The sequence below is a fragment of the Petaurus breviceps genome, unplaced genomic scaffold (assembly GCF_028583685.1).
Source record: "Petaurus breviceps papuanus isolate PSGF00001 unplaced genomic scaffold, PetGlider_PUasm1.0 209, whole genome shotgun sequence".
In the NCBI taxonomy this organism is placed as follows: domain Eukaryota; kingdom Metazoa; phylum Chordata; class Mammalia; order Diprotodontia; family Petauridae; genus Petaurus; species Petaurus breviceps.
In genome coordinates, this window is record NW_027185854.1 from 12,049 (window position 1) to 31,020 (window position 18,972).

Genomic DNA, 18,972 nt, shown 5'->3' on the forward strand with positions numbered 1-18,972 from the left:
CACCCTGGTGGTCCCAAGACCAAAAGAATTGACCTGGGAGGGGGGGACCAGTCCGACTCCTGGGGCTCTGGTCTGGGGCGGGGGTGTGAGTAGTAACTGCAAGCCTGACCGGGGATGGGGGGGGGGTGCGGTGGCGCGGCGGCAATAGACTCAGAGCGGTCTGTGCTAGCTCGGCTGCCTAACGCTCAGGAAGTGAAGTTTGTGGTTTTGGGGGCTGAGCTCGGAAGGAGTTTTGAAAGAAAAAAAAAAAAGAGGCAGCCAGAGAGAGCGCGGTCTTCCAAAAGAGAGACTCAGTTTGGAAAGGGGCTAGAGAGAGCAGCGGCTCCCGGGTGCGGACCGGTGCATGGTAAGCATCTCTCTTTGGCTTCTCCGCGCCTCCATCTGGGGCCGCCGGGCGGCGGCAGTGGGGGGGGGGGGGGGGCGCGGGGGGTGGTGGTACAGAAAAGGAGAGAAGGGGCCAGGCCGGACTGCAGATCTCTAGGGTAGCGCCTCATCACTCTATCCGTCCGGTGACTAAGTGGGAGCACACCCCTCCATGCCCTGACCTTGGGGCAGATGGGAGAGAGTGCGCGTCCCCCCGGGGGGCGCCTACGCTCCGGAAGTTCCACAGTGCCCAGCTGCAGGCTCTGCTGTCCAAGTGTTCTTGGGGAGCCCAAGGCACCCTCCTGCCTTGGTGCTCCTGGCTTGAGCGGCCACACCCCTTTCTCTACCAGTTTCTCTAGAGCTGGAAGAATGGGGAGCTATTGGGGAAGTGGGGGAAGTGTATTGGTCTGTTTGCGTTGTTCAGAAATGGTGTGTGTGTGTGCGGGGGGAAGGCCCTAAGGGAAGGAAGCAAGTGGAGGAGACCCACCTAAGGAAAAGGAACCGCCCCCCTTCACCTCCTCCGAATCCTAGGTCCCCTGGGCCGGGTGGGCTCAGGCCTCTTGGAGGTGTAGGGAAAGTTGGCCATTGGGGAAGAGAGCTCCGAAGCTCTGTATTTCTCCTGGGCCCTTTTAGCTGCCTTGTTCAGGGAGACCTGAGTCCCAGGTTGAGTCCTTGCCTTCCCCCGCCCCCCAGCGACGCCAGCTGCACCCTAGAGGCAGCCTTCCCACGAGTTGAATCTGTGGCCTTGGCCGGGCGCCGACGGGGCACGGGGAAAGAGAGAGGGAGTCCCAAGGAACAGGGCTCTGCCCCAGGTTCTGAGAAGACAGTTTTGGCTTCTTCCTTTCGCATCCCGCCAGCCCAAGGGAGCACTCGTCCATTGCCCTGGGTGACCATCTCTGACAGCGAGTACCGGTGGAAAAACAAGGCAGAGAGAGTATATTTGGGTGACTAGGGCTGGCCTTGGGGGATGCCCACTGAATGCGTCCAGGTTAGGATTTTTTTTGAAAACGGCTTTTCTTGAAAACCTCTCCAGGGTAATTCAGAAACACCTCTCTGGAATCTGGGAAACAACTGAAGTCGCGAGAGCAAGGGACAGCGGCGCTCCTCAGGCCTCCCCACCCTGAATTCTCTCCCGCTGCTTGTGGCTCTCTGCACCTCCTTAGGATGCTTTGAAGGGCAGGTGGACCCGTACTGTGGGATTCGTCTACTATCCCCCAGCCTGAGGAGGATGATTAAAGACGCCTTTCGTTGGTTTTTAATTTTTCTTCGAATTTAATTTTTGTTCGTGGAGCTGGCTGGCTTGGAGTTGTTTGTGGGTATGCAGTGGGATGGCAGTTCTTGAGCGCAGGGACTGTTTCATTTTTGCCTTTGCGTCGCCAGGGCCTGCCACTTAGCAAGTTCGGAATAAATGTTGGGTGAATCGAATTGATTTTGCTCGTTCTTTCTGGAGGGTCCATCTGCTTCGACGACAGAAGAAACGCAAGCAGAGGGAGACGTGGTGTCGTTCCGGGATTCCTGGGAAGAGACTTGATCACCAACCAGTGCCAGGACAGTATACGGACGACCAGGTTTGTGGTGTGTGTGAGTGTGTGTGTGTGTGTGTGTGGGTGGGTGTGTGTGTGTGTGAGGGGGGGGGCAGATAGAGGCAGAGAGACAGAGACAGAGATAGACGAAGAGAGAGACAGAGCTCCCGAGTGTGTGTGTGTTGTGGTGTGGCAGTAAGGGGGGAAATAGCATCTCTCTGAATAACATGTTTATAATTTTAGAAAGGAGAGTGTTTTCGAAATATTTCCCTCTCCAGCCCCTTCCCCTCTTCCCCCCAGTTATCCTTTCCTCTAAAACATGTTCACCCAGGGGGGCTTAGAGTTGGGGGGAGATAAAATTCTATCTTCCAGCTCAGACTAACCATCGAAATTCACAAACTGTGTTTTCTGCCCCGGAGGGCTTAAGGCAGTTCTTTCCACATTTCTGAGCCTGGGCCCTAAGAGCTGATATTGTTTAAAAGATGTTGACTGAAGTGGAGAGGGTGAGTACAGCCATGAGGGAGAGCTCGAGGACCGGAAAAAGTCCCCTGTCCCCAATTCAGAGGAGCACCCATCTGCTTGAATATAGCGGCTTCTCCTCTCCTCCCTTCCCTTTGGTGTCCTAAGGCCTCTCTAGGGGTAGTCAATTGGGTGCCCTCCTTGGGTTATGTGGAGGCGAACACTGCTCAAATTCGTTTTAAAGAGACCTCACCTGTTCAGCCATAGAGGATGCCCGCGAGAAGGTAGAAGCGCTGTCTCTGCTCCCTCCCCCTACGAAAGGCTACTCCTTACTTCTCACCCAGTCCCCAGCCAGACTGTGGGGCCAAGGAGGCGAACCGATCGGCTAAATGGGAGACGACCTTCGAAATAGTGCTCCCTGGCCGCTCCAGGTAGCGGCGTCAGTAGCAGCTAGCTGCAGCCCAGAGCTGCCCTCAGGCCCCTCCCGCCTCCGGCCCTCCTCTACCTGCGGTAGCGGCCCCAGCCTCTCGGGAGCTCGAATTTCCTTGTTGATGAGTCTGTCCCAATAACTTTCCGTTCTCCCTGGGCTCTGCTTCTCACCTGATCCTAGAGTCTGAACGTTTCTAGAGTCCGAGGCTGGGCCTCCAAGGCCTCTCCCATCATTAAACAACTTTTTAAAAATTTGTTTTTTTTTGGGGGGGGGGACAACCGGAACGGAAAATGCAATGCCCCTTTCTTACAGGTAAAAGCCAGGGATTGAGGATTAGTGAGGTCAGGTCTCCTGTTTACTTCACTCCCCTCCCCCTCATTGTGTCTTTGATACACTCGGCCGCCATTTCCAGAGCTAATTTACTCTCTATAGGCTGTGTATGTGATTTTCCTTAGACATTTGATTTCTGCCCTTGGTGTGTATCTGCCTGTCCCTTTGTCCCTCTGTCTTTGTCTCTGTTTATCTGAGCTTGTCCTCTTTCGCAGAAAGGACCCTGGCTCAGGGCGGTCCCTTGGCCTCCTAGCTACCCCTATACACAGTAGGCGAGCATCTCAGTTACCGTCCAGTGCCCCTCCCCTCCTCCCTCCCTTCCAGATGACAGATACAGGCCAGGGATTGAGTGACCGAGTTCGGGTAACCGAGTGAATCGAGACTGTCTCACTCTTGGCTCTCCAGGAGGGTTTGATTTCCCCAGCGAGGTTTGAGGGGAAGGGGAGGAGTCCCGAAGGCAGGGGATAGATATAGAGTACTTTGTGGAAACAGGGAAGGAGAGGCCAGCTGGGGGATGGAGAGGAGAGAGCCTGAGCTATCCTAAGGAGAGGCCCCTTTGCTTCGAGGGCCGTCATTTTATGATTTGGGTTTGCGTCTGTGGAGGCAGCCGGCGGCTCTAGCCACCTGTCTGAGTGCCTGCCACCTGGTGAGCGGAGCAGCGCCACAGAGGCGAAGGCTCCTCCCCAAGGCGGCCCCTCCCTGACCCTCTCTCCTCTCATTCCCCATCCCCCTAGCCAGGCGTCTTTCCCTCGAGCATTGCTTAGTCCCCTCCCAGCCTTGGGTCTCTTAACCCACGCTTCGACCCTTCTGTCCCCGAGCAGGTCTCCTCCGAGGTGGCAGCTTGGAAGCCGAGCAGGTGTGACCCTGGAGTGAACTTGGTGCTCGCGGAACCTGGAAAGAGGAACGGAGAGGTGGTTGCGCTTGCACGAGCAGGGGCAGCAGGAATAACGGCGAAGAGAGGATGCCTCGGTCTTTCCTTGTGAAGAGCAAGAAGGCTCACAGCTACCACCAGCCGCGTTCACAGGACCAAGACTACGGCCTCCGCTTGGAGAATGTGTTGGCGCAGATCTGTGCAGGTGCGGTGCTGTGGACGTCAGGACACTGAGGGACTCGGTGGCCAGAGGCGGAGTAGATTTGGCTGCAGCCCCATTCGGTTAATATGTCGTTGTCCCCTAGTCAGCCCCGACATTGGCCCTAGGTCTCCTGACCGACCCAGCCTCTCACCCGGAGCCCTTTCTGCTTTCTCCAGTCCACCCCGGGTCCGGTGCCTCCTCCCTCTTCTTGGAGCCGAGTGGAACGTGGGCTTCTTTCCTTTCTCTTCTCGGTCCCCCATTCTCCTCCCCTTGGATTTCTCCAGTTCCTTCTGCCACAGCTATTGTTGTGTTATTTTTGTTTGTTTGTTTTAAAGAGTTAGCTTAGGAGAGACTCTACCCCCTTCATCACTCCACCTACACTCTCTGCTTAAGCCTGAGGCTCGGTATGCTCCGTGGGTACTGTTCCACTTGCTGTCCACTCACGTCCACTGGCCTTTGATATGGCAAAGAGAAATGTGCCCTTATTCCGGGAGTGGAGACAGAAATCTGTCTCCAACCCGCTATTTCTGGTCCAGTATTGGACCAGGCTTCCTAACTCTCGAACTCCCAGGGAGTGCCTAGAGGGGACCCCTTTCCCCCACATCGTTGCTCTCAGGGCTCCAACCCTGGACTGAGGGATCTCTCTCGCTCTTCTCCAGAGGCAGACAGCAAGATGCCAGGAGACTCGAGCCCTGAGCCTTCTGAACCTGAGCCCCAAGGCCCTATCTCTCCAGAGTCCCAAATGACTGAGGGCCCTGACGCAGTCTCAGTGTCTCCAGCCAGCTGTGAGGGCAGCGTCTGCGATAGGAGCTCGGAGTTTGAGGATTTCTGGAGACCCCCATCGCCTTCCGCATCTCCAGGTAGCTAGAGCCCTGGGTCTGCAGGGAGGGAAGGAGGAAAGGATATTAACCAATTTGGGGCAAGTTGGCATCGTGGGGGACCTCTGAGCACAAGTTTGTGTCCAAATTCAGTTTGGGTTAAATCCTGGTCACTATGGGCAAGCAGCAGAGTTAAGATCCAGTACATTTCGCACAGTGGGAGCAAGGGGTCCGAGTTATTTTGTGTGTATTTTTCCCCAGAGGGAGCATTAGGGTTTTCTTGTTGAGATAGATTGTATGCTAGATAGGGAAAATCCCCCATTTTTCCCTCTTTAACTTGAATTTCCGATCATAATTCTTTAGAATTGGGGGGGGGGGGTGAGGTGGCTAGAGAGCCCTCTTGTCCTGTCCCCACCGAAGGACAAGACATTTGGGGACAGGAAGGGTGGAGGCCACTGCTGCTTCGGGTGACTTTCTGAATTCAACTCAGAGTGAAAGGGAGGAGGCAGGCATTTCCAGGGGGTGTTTTCCCTAACTCAGAATGTCCCAGTAAAGAGGGCACCCCCCAACAGTGACTCTCACATGAAGTGGGCAAGAAGGCCCTGCTTTAGAGGCTGTGTGTGTTTTTCTGTGTCGGGAAAAGTCACTGAAAGGAGGAGTGGGGAACTGAATTTAGTGTCTTGTAGTTAAAAAATGGTTTATACATTCAATCATAGAAGATTTCATACTAAAAGAGGGACTAAAGGACAAAAGGTGTTTCTATAAACCAGACTCCCTCCTGGCTTTAGCAGCCAGGGTTCCATACCCCACCAATGTCTGTCCAGATCTCCTACCTAATCTAAGATTTGATCTTTGACCTGGAAGGGGGGGGGGGAGTATGCTCTGTATCCCGACTGGCTCCCTTAGGCTCACCCCCATCTAATCTCATTCCTTTCTCCAGAGCCAATGATCCTGGGGAAGGGTCTTGCTTGAAGAGAATTCCTAACCCCCAGCTTTTCCTTTTGTTTAGTTAGGGAACCAGAGCTGAGACCTAGCCAAAGACTCAAGGTCTCCTTGGTTGTAGGACTCTGAATGCAGTGAGTTTTTGTGAAAACGAAATAACTGCACAGGAGAGGTATAGGAAGAGGAGGAGCTGAGGATGGACAAAATGAGCATCTCTTTCACTGGGAAGGCTGGTTCCTTCTGTATTCCTGGCCTGGAAAAATTAGAGCCTGTAGTTGCGCTGTATTTTCCCCAGAGATGGAGAATCCTCGGATCTGAACTTAAAAGAATCTCAAAAGTCATCCAGCCCAACCCTTGCTTTACAGTTCAGGAAGCTAAAAACCAGATAGAGAAAGTAACTGTTCTAGGCTGTAATCATTTAGGGGCATGACCAAGCCTAGAACCCACATCTCCTGCTTTCAGTTCTAATACTTTTCCCATTCTGCCATCTCAGAAGTACTTTTTACTTTTTTTTACTTTTTGCTTTTTTTAAGGGGCCTTCAGACTTAGTTCCTAGCTTTTTAGAACATGCACACCCCCATTATTTTCCGAGACAGTGTATTATTATGATTTTGCTAAAACCAAAACGCCAGTGTTTCTATGAATACAGATTCTCCATGTTTACCTTGACTACTGCGTACTCGATCTTGTAAGGTGCAAACACAGGATCTAAGCCTCTCTAAAACATTTTCTAAATAAACACTGGGCCGATCCTATTAAGTGACACTGATTGGACTATCGTCCAGCGAGGTTGTGTGTGCATGCATATTCTACTCGCAGCATATGTTTAAAATTATTAGTTTGAGAAAAATCCGTGAGTATGTGTGCAGCTTTTGGAAACAAAAACACTTTTAGAGGATCGGGAAATCTGATCAGGTGGGAATTTAAGTGTATAAATTCTACAGTGCTGCCCTGGATATTTGTCTGCCCTGATCTAGTCTTGTGATGGTTTCACCTCAAAGACCGTCCAACTGCGGTCCCTCTCCCCGCCCCCACCCTTACCTTCTCCTGCCCCTAGTTCGATGCTTTTCAGCTTTCCAAAAGATAAAGCCAGTTTCTTGTTTCTCCTGGTAGATGCGTCTCTGCAGCATTTTGTGATTCCCCTTTCCCTCCCGTTCTACCTCACATCCTGCTAACTCCTTCACCTCCCCAGCCCACACCCCACATCCCCCACCCCATCCTCAGGGAGAGAAGGAGGAGGAGTCAGTTTGGATGAGTTCTGCCCCCGACCTCCCGAGAGAGGTAGGCGAGCGCTGTCCAGAGGCTGAATTTTCTGACCGTGAGACTTTTTGTCAGAAATCTGTCCATGCGGTGTTAGGGTCAATTCAGCCGCTATCGAAGAGCTCCTACTCAGTGCCTATCCACGCAGGGAATGACAGCCCTTGCTCCAAGTCTTGGGCATCGGGTGGGCGGGTGCACCCTGGGCCACACTAATTCGATCATTGTCTTTTAAGGAAAACAGAGGGATTAAGATTAAAGATGCATTTCGAGGCTGGGTGGATTTGGGGACGAATTTTTGTTGTTTGCTAGAAGAGTTAGTACATAGCCTCGAGGCTGGGAGTGGTTGTGACCGTGCCCTGACGTCCCCGCTGTTTCCACAGCGTCCGAGAAGTCCGTGTGTCCCTCCCTGGACGAGGCGCAGCCTTTTCCGGTGCCCTTCAAGCCCTACACGTGGAACAGCCTGTCAGGCTCCGACCTAAGGCATCTGGTGCAGAGCTACCGGCCTTGCCATGCCCTGGATCGAGGCGCTGGATTGGGCCTCTTCGGAGAACGGAACTCCGAGCCTGGCGCTCCGGCAGCCCTCTACGGCCCGGAACGGGGCTGTGGCGGCGGGGCCTCCGAGGGTAGTGGCGGCGGGGGCAGCGGCGGCTCCCCCCTGGGCCTGTATAGGGACTTTGGTCCTGCTGCGGTGGCGGCAGCGGCCCGCTTATACGAACGACCGTCGGCAGCTGGTGGGCTCTACCCGGACAAAAGCTCCGGCATCAAAGTGGAGTCCGAGCTACTCTGTACTCGCCTCTTGCTCAACAACGGCTCCTATAAGTGTATCAAGTGCAGCAAGGTGAGCGGGGACCCAGTTGTCCATCTGGCCCTTTCCAGTCTGTGCGCCCTGCCCTCCCGTCCGCTCCTTTGACCGATGTCCCGACCTTTTCTGTGCCTTCCCTCTAGGTCCCTGAGCCCCTCAGCTCCCCCCCTCCTTTCAACTTCTTTCTTCCCTCTCCCCCACCCCCACTGCACCCTAGGTGTTCTCCACACCCCATGGCCTCGAGGTGCATGTGCGCAGGTCCCACAGCGGCACGAGACCTTTTGCCTGTGAGATGTGCGGGAAGACCTTCGGGCACGCGGTGAGCCTGGAGCAGCATAAAGCTGTGCATTCACAGGTAATGCCGCCCCCCCCCCCCAGCTCTCCCGAAACCAGCAAATTAGTGGGTCTCGTACCCAAACGTGAGAAGAGGCTGATGTTGCCGTGAATGACTGACTCGACCAAATCACTCTTTAAGAAGTAGGGTTCTTGTCTTCCCAGTCTGGTCCTAAGGGGCTCCACCCATCTCCCAGTGCTCTGGAATAACTTTTCCCTACTACTTTTCTCCAGCAGGGTACTATTTTCCTATCTAGCCCCCTCTGACGTTTACTTATTGACTGTATGACCCTAGACAAGTCATTCAACTTTTCATTGCCCGGTGCACAACTCTCTAAGACCAAGAACTGCCAAGTAGGTAACATTTGCTTTGGTAGGGGGAGTTTCCTATGTCAATGAAAACACAGGTCCCCATCCCCCCCCCTTAAAAAAAAGGCTTCCAATCCCGCTCATCATTTTAGTTTTGGGGCTTGAATGTTTCAGCTTTCCTTAGCCCTGCTCGAACCTCTCTCCTTTCTCCCAAATGGCCCAGTTTAGTGCCCCTGGCCTTCATGCCTCTTGTGACTAAGAAGAGCATCCAGTGCTCTGGCAAAAATCTGTTTGCCCAGTTAAGGATCCAAATGGATTCCTTATCACCCTGATTTTGATAGACACATAATTGGAAAAGGCTTCTCTGTGTGTGGGAAAAGGTCATTCAAACAAAAGTCTCTGTGGAGATTTTTCAAAGGACAAGGATGAAATCTATAGCTGGAAGGGATTTTAAGTCCAACCTCTTCATTTTGCAAATAAAGACACTGAGGTTCAGGGAAGTTTAATGACTTGCCCAAGGTCACACAGATAGTAAATGTCAGAGCAAAAAAATGGAGGAAGGATCCTTTGGCTTCAGAGGTTTTCATTCTTTCCACTGTGACATCAAGAGTCCTAACCAACTAAGAGGTGGGAAACTTTGAAAAGTCTGCTGGGAAGGGAGAGTGTATGTGTGTAAATGGGTGTAAGAAATTGAGGTGGGGAGATTTTGTCTTCAGAGAAGTTCACAGTATGAGAAGTGTTTTTGTAGGGGAAAAAAGTGTCTAGGGAGAGAGGAGGGGGGAGTGGAAAAGAAGGGTAATATGGGACAAAGAAAATGAGGGGAACAAGTAGCAAGGGAGGAAAACTTGTGGCACTTAGGGGGAGCATGATATATGGGGGAGATGTTTTTGTGTATTAATGGGTAGAGGTAGTAAGGGAGTCAACTACTTACATTGTATCAGCCTGGGTTAACTTCATAAGGATTCAACAATTGGATCCAAGAAATATTTATTAAGTGCCTTTATGTGGGGGAGGGGGAGTGGGCACTGTGCTAGGGACCAGGGATACAGATGATGAAATAATCCCTGATTTTAAGGAATCTAAATGACCTCTAAGGTCCCTTTCAGTTCTAGAAATTTATTCTCCAGCAGCTAACAGTCTCCTGGTGAGAGGGAGATGGATGGTACAACAATTACATATAAGTAATAACAAAGTAATTTCTAGAGAGCTCTTATTAGTGGTCTGGCAGAGAGGGGAAGAGGAGGGTTGCCACCTAAGCTGGTACCCCGTTCTCTCTCTACAGGAACGAAGCTTTGATTGTAAAATCTGTGGTAAAAGCTTTAAGAGATCCTCTACCCTCTCCACTCACCTGCTCATCCACTCTGACACCCGGCCCTACCCTTGTCAGTATTGTGGGAAGAGGTTCCACCAGAAATCGGACATGAAGAAACACACCTTTATCCACACAGGTAAACATCTGGGGTACCACAACCCAAACAGCCCACCTCAGAGTCATGCTCTCTACACAAAAGCACCTTCACCCTTTTTTCTTTTGTCCATTTACACATACATCTTTCTATATACACTCTGTATTCCACTGCTGTCTATGTGCCCCTGGCCTCGAAGAGTGTAAGGTTCACAGTAGGTAGGTTTGGAGAAAGCCACTTGAGTGAGGAGGCCAGAGTGAAAATGAATCACTGCCCAGGTCAGTCCCTTTAACAACATCTGTCCCCAGTTTATTTAGAAAAGGGCACGGGGTTGGGGGGGGGGGGGAACTGCTAGGTGGTGCAGTGAATAGAGCACCAGCCCTGGAGTCAGGAGGACCTGAGTTCAAATCCAGCTTCAGACACTTAACACAAAAACTAGCCATGTGACCTTGGGGCAAGTCACTTAACCCCAATTGCCCTCCAAAAAAGAAGAAAGAAAGAAAAGGACACCGAGAATGATCATGGCACAGAGTGGTGGTGGTTTGGATCTGTGTCCCCTAAGTCATGTCATGTCGTGTGTTTCCATCTCCAAGAAAACCTTCTATTCTTGTTCCATCTCCCCACCCCCGCCCCCAGCTGTTGCTACCAGCTCCAGAGTTTGGGGTCTGAGCTTCAGTCTTGATATTTGTACAGAGATGTTTGTAGGGCTTCACTTTGCCTATTCCATGGAGCCACTTGACTACTGTTACTTGTTTTCTTGATTGCTTGGTCTTTTCTCAAAGCTTACCTGTCTTGTGTTCCAATCCTTCATTATACCGAACTTTATTATCTAATCTGATGGGTTTAAGGGAGTGATGACTGGAAAATGCACCAACCTCCCAGATAATAATTCTGTTTTGAGTGGGGAGACTTCAATGCTTTAACTGCAAAGAATCAATAATATGAAGATTTTGTTCACCCCAGGGGAGGCAGTTTGGGGCCTGGAGGCCTCCCAGGGCTCTTTTAATCACCCCTGAGGTGGCCACCAATGCATTGGGTGGTCTAATTTGTGATTATGCCTTTGAATACTGGTGACACACTGGTACCTGTTAAGTCACAGTTTTCCTTCTCCCTCACCCACCTTTCCCCAAAAAAAATCAGACGTAAAACCAGGTAAAATGAGTAAAGAGAGTCAGTAGAACATTGGAAACTCCCATGGTTATAAAAACCTCCAAACCTCTTGCATGAAGCTTAGATTCCAAACTTGTCTCTGCCATGCATCAGCAAGGTGTTAGACAACTCATTTCCCTCCTGGGTTCATCAGCTGTTTTATATGGAAAATAAGGGACCTGGACTAGGGAGTCTTTTCTGGTCCAAGGCTCTGAATCTGCAAGTCTGGAGCATGGACTGATGCTTAGGACAGTACACTGGGTGGAGAATTACAGGCAACCTGGGGAGGACATGAAAGCATCAGGTGTCTGGAGAAATATTAAAAGGGAGAAAGAGATACAGAAGGGAGAACAGAGGTTCCCAGAAGACCACCTCATGGACCTTCGATTTTGTCTAGGGCAGGTTTTAAAGTAGTGGATGGAAAAATGTGTTCATCTCCTGCATTTGCCCATTCACTAAATAATGCAAGAGTTCATTCCTGGTAAAGGGAAAGCCAGTAGGTCTATTGTTTGCTTGTTACTTAATTAACAAACTACGATAAGAATGTGCCAGTTTCTAAAGAATCTCAGGAAGAGAGAGATGGATTATCCTTATAAGACCAAAGGGAGTCGGGGGGATGACTGGAAAAAGACCAGATACTTGCAGCAAAAAACTTGTTGGCCAACCTTGGATCTTAAAATTAGGACTCTGAGGTAGCTAGGTAGTACAGTGGAGAGAGTGCAATCAGTCAAGATCACCTAGGTTCAAATATAGCCATAGACTTTTCCATAGACTTTTAGCTCTGTGACCTTGGGATAGTCATTTTACCTCTCTCAGCCTCAGGTTCCTTTTGTGTAAAATGGGCATGATAACATCATCTACCTCCCAGAGTTGTTGGGAAGCTCAAATGAGATATTGGTAAAGCACTTTGCAAACCTTACAATACTAGTTATTTTTCCTACACTGGAATTCCAGTCCTTATCCTTTTGTCAGACACCATGATAAGCTCTGGGGATATAGAGATAAAAAGGAAGAATATTATCATTGATACAAACCATCACTTACCGTCTTTTTGTGCCTCACGATGCCCCCTTGCCAATTTGAAATTTTCACTAGGGGATTCAGAGAAACAAGAGGAAGAATTGAATGAAAAACAGTGAGTTCTCCTCTCTGTACAGTTTTTTGCTCTCTTTGAGAGTGGGGTGCAAATTAGATGGTAGGAGAACCTTTTGTTCTTTTTTCCTATTGAAAGAAGCTAATTGAAGCCTAGGTTTGGGGTATCTCATTTAGGACAGAGGCCAATGGAAAATGCCATCATTGTGATAATAGGTGGCAGACCACAGGTCTTCATTACTGTGCTTTGCCCAGAAAGATGACTGTTGGTGCCTAGACTCACATGTCCATAAGTTTCCTGTATACTGCCTGACTGCTATAATTCAAAGATCCTTTTGCCATGGGTAAGCCTGGGGTTTAGGGGGAAGCTAGTTGCTACCCTGGGAACAGGGCAGATTTCTCCATACCTTTTTGAGGGCAGGTGATTTATCTAACAGATTTTTTTCTTTCCCACTTGCACATCTCATGACTCCAAATCTACATCTTTGCAGGTGAGAAGCCCCACAAATGCCAGGTGTGTGGTAAAGCATTCAGTCAGAGCTCTAATCTCATCACTCACAGCCGAAAGCACACTGGCTTTAAGCCCTTTGGTTGTGACCTGTGTGGGAAAGGCTTCCAGCGCAAGGTGGATCTCCGGAGGCACAGGGAGACGCAGCATGGGCTGAAGTGAGTCCAAGTCAAGATGCTGAAGCATCAGTCAACACTATTGGGAACAGACCCTCCTTGTTCTGTCTCATCCTTCCCCAGGTCCCTGTATCCCATTTCTATCCTTCAACCTCTACTCCTCTCGTGAATCAGAGATCTAATGACTTCTTACTTCTCTCAAGTAACCCAGAAGGAATAGCAGCGACTTTAAAAAAAAAATCGACCTAAAGTGGAAACAGACTTGATGTGTCTTGGAAGCACTGGACAAGCTCACACCCCTGAAGCTTCAGACTCAAGCTGGGATCAGACAACTCCATTCACCCCGTACCTCTGCTCACCCCATATTCGACGCCTCCACCCAACTGAGAAGTCCTCCAGTTAGAACTGGAGATCTTCCTTTCCCCTGAACATTTGACTAATATTTGAGTAATAGAACGATGCACAGCTTACAAACCAGTACAGCTGTAATAATGTTAAAGGAAAGGAGGAAAGGGGCTTTATTGCTACTATTTCTTCCATGGAGTTTTTCAAAAGCCCCATGTCCTTTCAAGGCGATTAAGCTATCTAGAAGTACACAGACTGACTCTCTGTGCACTTGCAGGCTTGTTCAGAAGTGGAAATAATTGCTACTATATGCTACTCACAAATCCACAAGCTTTATCAAGACACCTGTGCCAGACTGGGCAGGAGAATAAAGAAGAGTGTATGGCATTTGTCTGAAAGGGTTTGAGTGTTTCCCTGTGGGAAAACAATGGACCAAGGGCTTGCCAATAAAAGCTAAAGAAAAGAGGAGTGTATTACTACTAGAAAATCTTCTGTTGAACAAATATCTACTAAGCATCTACTGTATTCGAGACATTGAACTAAGGCATTGTGAGGGATATCAGATGAGCTGTACAAAGTCCTGGCTCTCAATGATCTTGTGACATAAAGACCAGGATTGGCCATGACCATTGTCATGCCCTTGGAGAGGCAGTGACCAAAGAATGACCCAGAGGGCACTACTAGCTTTTCTAGAGAGACTGGAAAGCAGCCGAAAGGCTATTTCAAGGACACGTTTGTAACTTTTGCTGGTTGTTGTTTGTTTGTTTTTTTAATTTCTTAAACTTGTATTTGTTAAAAAAAAAAAAAAACCTCTGGACCTGCAGACATGTGTGACCGGTGGATTCTGCCTTAAGCACACTTGCATGTTCCTTAGAGGAGAAGAATGGGGTGTTGACTTTGACAAGGTTTGTCAGTGTCTGTAGATGTTATGGAGTGGATTGTGTTTATTGATACATATTTATTAGAGTAACATTTAAGTTAATAAAGTATTGAGAATGTACACGTGTACTTTTATTAAGCCAGTGGAGAGAGAAGATGGTAAGATACAGAAGAAATTCAGTTTTGTCTGAATGAAAGAAATAAGTAGAATCAGGAGGAAAATAAGCTAATATCAGAATATTGATGGTGAAACTCAAACCAGCATCTAGAAATGATTGTCCTGTGGGTGACATTTTTATAGCGTTTGGGAATTTACAAAAATATTTTCTGCATATTTTCTCACTTAATTTTCATAACCCTGTAAGGTTGTCCCCCCGCCCCCCTCCCCAGGCTTAGAAAGGTGGGATGATTTGTACATCGACTCATAAATGTTAAGTATCAAGAACAGGATTTCAAGTGTTGTGCCCCAAGGAGTGCTAGATTTGGAGTCCGTGGCCCCTGGTTCAAATGCCAGGTCTGCCTCTGATTTAACTGTGTGACCCTGAGGCTAAATGTGACCACAAAACCTCTCTGCCTCAGTTTCTCCATCTGTAAAATGTGGGAAATAAGTTTGAAGGTCAGATAACACAGAAAGAAAGCACTTTGTAAACCTTATAGCCCTTTATAAATGCCAGCCATTTGTTATAGTTACCATCTTGGGCAAATCACTTAAATGGCCCTTGGCTTCAGTTTCTTCATATAAAATAAAGCAGTGAGATTAGCTGATCCTCAAAGTCCTTTCCTGCACTAAATCTATGAGTCTATAATCCCAGCCCTCTTCCCATTAAACTGGGGACCTTTTATCTCTGTGCCTCGAGCCTTGAGCGTTTCCTCCCACTTTCCATCTGCTCACAGGTGACAAAACCAAGCCCTTTCCTGTGGAAGCCCCAAGGCTCTGTAGACACTTTCAAGCCAAGAGCTGTAGTGGTGGAGATTAGCAATCAGGAGACTGGTTTCTAAACTTGGCTTTGACCTCAACTATTTCATCAGCAGTTAGTGCTTAGCACAGTGCTAGGCACATAGTAGAGACTTAATAAATGTTTACTGACTGACTCATATCAAGACAAGTCACTTCTTTGGACCTCAGTTTCCCCAACTGTGAAATGAAGGAGTTAAACTAAATTAGAACCAGTTTCCCAGCTACCCTTGGAGTTTCAAAACTAGTCCCAGTTCCTCTTAGAAGGAGAGGGCAGGGAGTGAGTGAGTGAGATTAACTAACTTTTGGTAAAGTCATTGTGAAGCAAGGGGGCAGTGGTATTCAGTGCAGAAGGCTATCCCTAGACTCCAAGCCCACCCTGGGAGATACTTGTGCAAATTGGCCCCTCAAATGTGTGGGCAGTTCTAATAGTGTACAAAATAAAAAGTAATCCCTTGGAATTCTGTGAAAATAATTAGGAAAAAAAATCATTGTAGCTCAAGGCTCAGATGCCCAGGGTTCTGTTTGGCTGAATTGACTTCAAATACTAAGTACCTACTAGATGCTAAGATCCAAAGACAAGTTAAGCAGTCTCTGCAGAAGCTTACATTCTCCAACACAACTCTGACCTGCATTGTTGTGTTCCAGACCCTGTCCACCTCTATCCTTTTCCCTCATCCCCAGCTGCATTTGGATTTTTTTTCCTCGTTCATCCATCCTAAGTCTTTTCTCATTCCATTTTTATAGCTTTAGCTACTTAGTTGTTTAACTTATAAAACGAACTTATAGAAGAACTGAGTTGTCAGGAGAGAGAACTCTGGGAGGAACTTCCTGGGATGCTTTGCCAATAGTCCCCGATGGCCATTCATTGGATCTTTGGCGTCCTGATGTTCTCAGAGAAAAAGAAGGAACTTCCTTCCCCCACAGAAGTCTTCAAACAGTATGGTTATTACTGTCATGAGAATAGAGAAGTTCAATATAGGTTTTAGTATAACTGATTGAAATGCGGATGTCTCCCCTCCTTGTGGAATGCCCCAGTTGCCTTTCCAGACCCAAGACTTAATGACATTTTTAATTCCCCTATATATGCTATATGGCGATACCCCCTCCTCCCCCCCTCCCCTCCAGGGATGCTGACGTTAGGGAGTTTGCAATTTACTGGAGGAAACGTCTTAATTCTCCTGGTTCAGAATCAAAACAGATTACTAGACCTGTTACCATGTGAAATTTGAAGATTGTAAATATCTTAATGTTATTACTTGATGCCATTAAAAATGGATCAAGAATATTCCATGCCGCATTATTCATGAGGGAGGCTCGAGGCCTTTTGTCTGCTGCAGTAACAGTAGAAACAGTAACTGGAGATATCAGAGCACACCTTTGTTTCTTTCTCTAAATTTTTAATAACACCTTCAGCTAGCCAGTTGGTGAAGCTCAGCCCTGCACAAAAGGGGAAAAAGCAGAGAGATCTCTGGGAAGCCTCGGCCCTTTCAGTCGTAGAGGTGATCTACACGGGCGACGATCAAATTACCTATCAGGTGTGCGGAGCGATCAGGATTCAGGCCAGCCGAAAAGGTGAATTTCATCTGATTGATTTGAGACCCGAGAAGAGAACGGAACAACCGAGGGGAAAAAAACTGCACCCCTAATTAAAAGGATTACGCAGTATTTCCCATTGACAAAGTCAGACCGCTTGGCTTCTAAGACTGGTGCTCAGTGTTTGTGTAAGACGATTTGGGTTTGTTTTGCTTTTACCCACATTGGTTATGTGAAGAAGGCTATTTCAGAAGGAGCTCGTGACATCGTCTTCATGCTTTCTCTAAACTGCAAGCTTTGTGAAGAGTATGGGAGAGACACATATTCAGGGCAAATAATTTCCTATACCTGTGCCTCAGTTTCCTCATCTGTAAATGAGGGGGTTGGAGGAGAAGACTTCAGTCTAAGGTCTTATGAACATCACCTCACTTTTCAGAGTTCCAGGCAACTATGTGCTACTGAGGGTTGCCTTATGTGGGAGCTACCACATGGAAGGAGACAGAGAGAGCTTTCCCTACCCAATAAAATCATAAGTCTGGGACCAACTGAATATTTCAATTATGGCGGATCTGGAGGGGGTAATTTGGACCCTTGTTTATTTAAAAAAAAAAAAAAGCAAAACAAAACACTTACAGGGAACATATTAAAATCCAGGTGGCAGCATGGTTCAATGGAAGGAGCAGGAGGACCTGGCTTTGAAAGCCCGACTCTTCCCTTAACGCTGAGTGACCTTAGGCAAAGTCACTTAATCCTCTCTGGACCTCAGTTTCCTCCTCTGTAAAATGAGGAAGTCTAGAGTAAGTGATCTCTTAAATCGTACCCAGCTCTAAAATCCTGCAGTGAGATGCTGTGCACATCATGACAGTAAAGACTCTTGGCAACACAATTCTTAAAGGACCAAGCACACACTCTGATACAATCATCCACTTTTTAACAGATCTTTCAGGCATGAAACTGTCAAAGGATGCAATAACAAAATGGGGACATCAAATGAAATATGCAGAGTACTTTGCAATTCTGATTTGTTTTTTTGAGAGTGGAAGGCAAGGCAATTGGGGTTAAATAACTTGCCAAGGTCATGCAATTAGTAAGTGTCAAGTGTCTGAGGCTGGATTTGAATTCATGTCCTTCCTGACTCCAGAGTCGGTGCCCTAGTCACTGGGCCACCTAGCTGCCCCAGCTTTGTAATTCTTAAAGAAGATTAGGTGTTGTCATGATCATTATCATCATCACAGATAATCCTGACTCCCTAGGATTTCATCCAAATGCTAAAACTATTGGCTTTTTACTTGGTAAGTTTCCAATTCAGCAGAGCTATGCTACAGTTCCCTTCCAAATAACTTTTGCTAACAAGTGAAGAATAATTAACATTTACTTTACTTTTAGAAGTAACATTCCAATTATATCTACTCATCAGACCTATCTATCCCTTTACCTTAATTTTCCTGAATTTGAAGTAATATACACATGGACAAGGTTGGGTTTGGTTTTGTTTTTGTTTTTTAACTCTTGTCAGGAATGTAAATACAAAATCGAAGCAGAAGCACAAAACTGTGGTTTGCTTTTATCTGATTTTTTTCTTTTTGGAGGGCAGTTGGGGTTAAGTGACTTGCCCAAGGTAACACGGCTAGCTTTTGTGTTGTGTCTGAGGCCAGATTTGAACTCAGGTCCTCCTGACTCCAGGGCTGGTGCTCTATTCACTGTGCCACCTAGCTGCCCTAATTTTTTTTAATTAAAAAAAATTAAATACATTATTTATTTATTTTGGCATTCTTCTAAAATTTTGAGGTCAAAATGCTCTCCCTCCCTCCCACCCTTCCCCCATCCACTAAGAAGACAAGCAATATGGTATCAATTATACATGTGAAATCATACAAACCATATTTCCATCTTAGTGGAATATAGTCATGCTCTCTTCTACCTCTAGAACCTTTCCCCCTTCTCCCTGTTTTTCACCCCCACCCTTTATTTTTTAGATAATTTCAACATAATAAACTCCTAGTCATGCTCTCTGGTCATGTAAACTCCTTATAACTGCCCTAATCATGTTAATAAGTGAGAAAATTGTGCTTCAATTTGCACTCAGAGTTGATCAGTCCCCTCTCCAGAGGTGGAAAGCATTTTTTCCTCATGAGTCCTTTGGAATTGTCTAGGATCTGTGTATTTATCAGAGGAGCCAAGTTTTTCACAGTTTGATCATCATTACAACATTGATGTTACTATGCACAATGATCTCCCAGTTCTTCTCACTTCGCTTTACATCAGTTCATATAGGTCTTGTCACATTTTTCTGAAACCATCTCCCTCATCATTTCTTATAGCACCATAGTACTCCATTACAATC

The 18,972-nt window shown here is 47.7% G+C and overlaps 1 protein-coding gene across 1 annotated transcript; it reads left to right on the forward strand.

The window, feature by feature from the left end:
- The first annotated feature begins 3,852 nt into the window (after positions 1-3,852).
- LOC138165465 (zinc finger protein Gfi-1-like) lies at positions 3,853-14,255 on the forward strand. The gene is made up of 6 exons (XM_069093829.1): positions 3,853-4,181; positions 4,838-5,038; positions 7,579-8,036; positions 8,218-8,355; positions 9,925-10,090; positions 12,781-14,255. The coding sequence occupies exons 1-6, from the start codon at positions 4,067-4,069 to the stop codon at positions 12,957-12,959; spliced, it is 1,257 nt and encodes a 418-aa protein (XP_068949930.1). The 5' UTR covers positions 3,853-4,066; the 3' UTR covers positions 12,960-14,255.
- Positions 14,256-18,972: the final 4,717 nt, after the last annotated feature.

Excerpts from the sequence above, each read along its gene's own strand:
- LOC138165465 (XM_069093829.1), top strand. The coding sequence starts at position 4,067 with ATGCCTCGGTCTTTCCTTGTGAAGAGCAAGAAGGCTCACAGCTACCAC. Across the intron at positions 8,356-9,924 it reads ATAAAGCTGTGCATTCACAG|GAACGAAGCTTTGATTGTAA; the intron begins GTAATGCCGCCC and ends CTCTCTCTACAG. Across the intron at positions 10,091-12,780 it reads ACACACCTTTATCCACACAG|GTGAGAAGCCCCACAAATGC; the intron begins GTAAACATCTGG and ends ACATCTTTGCAG.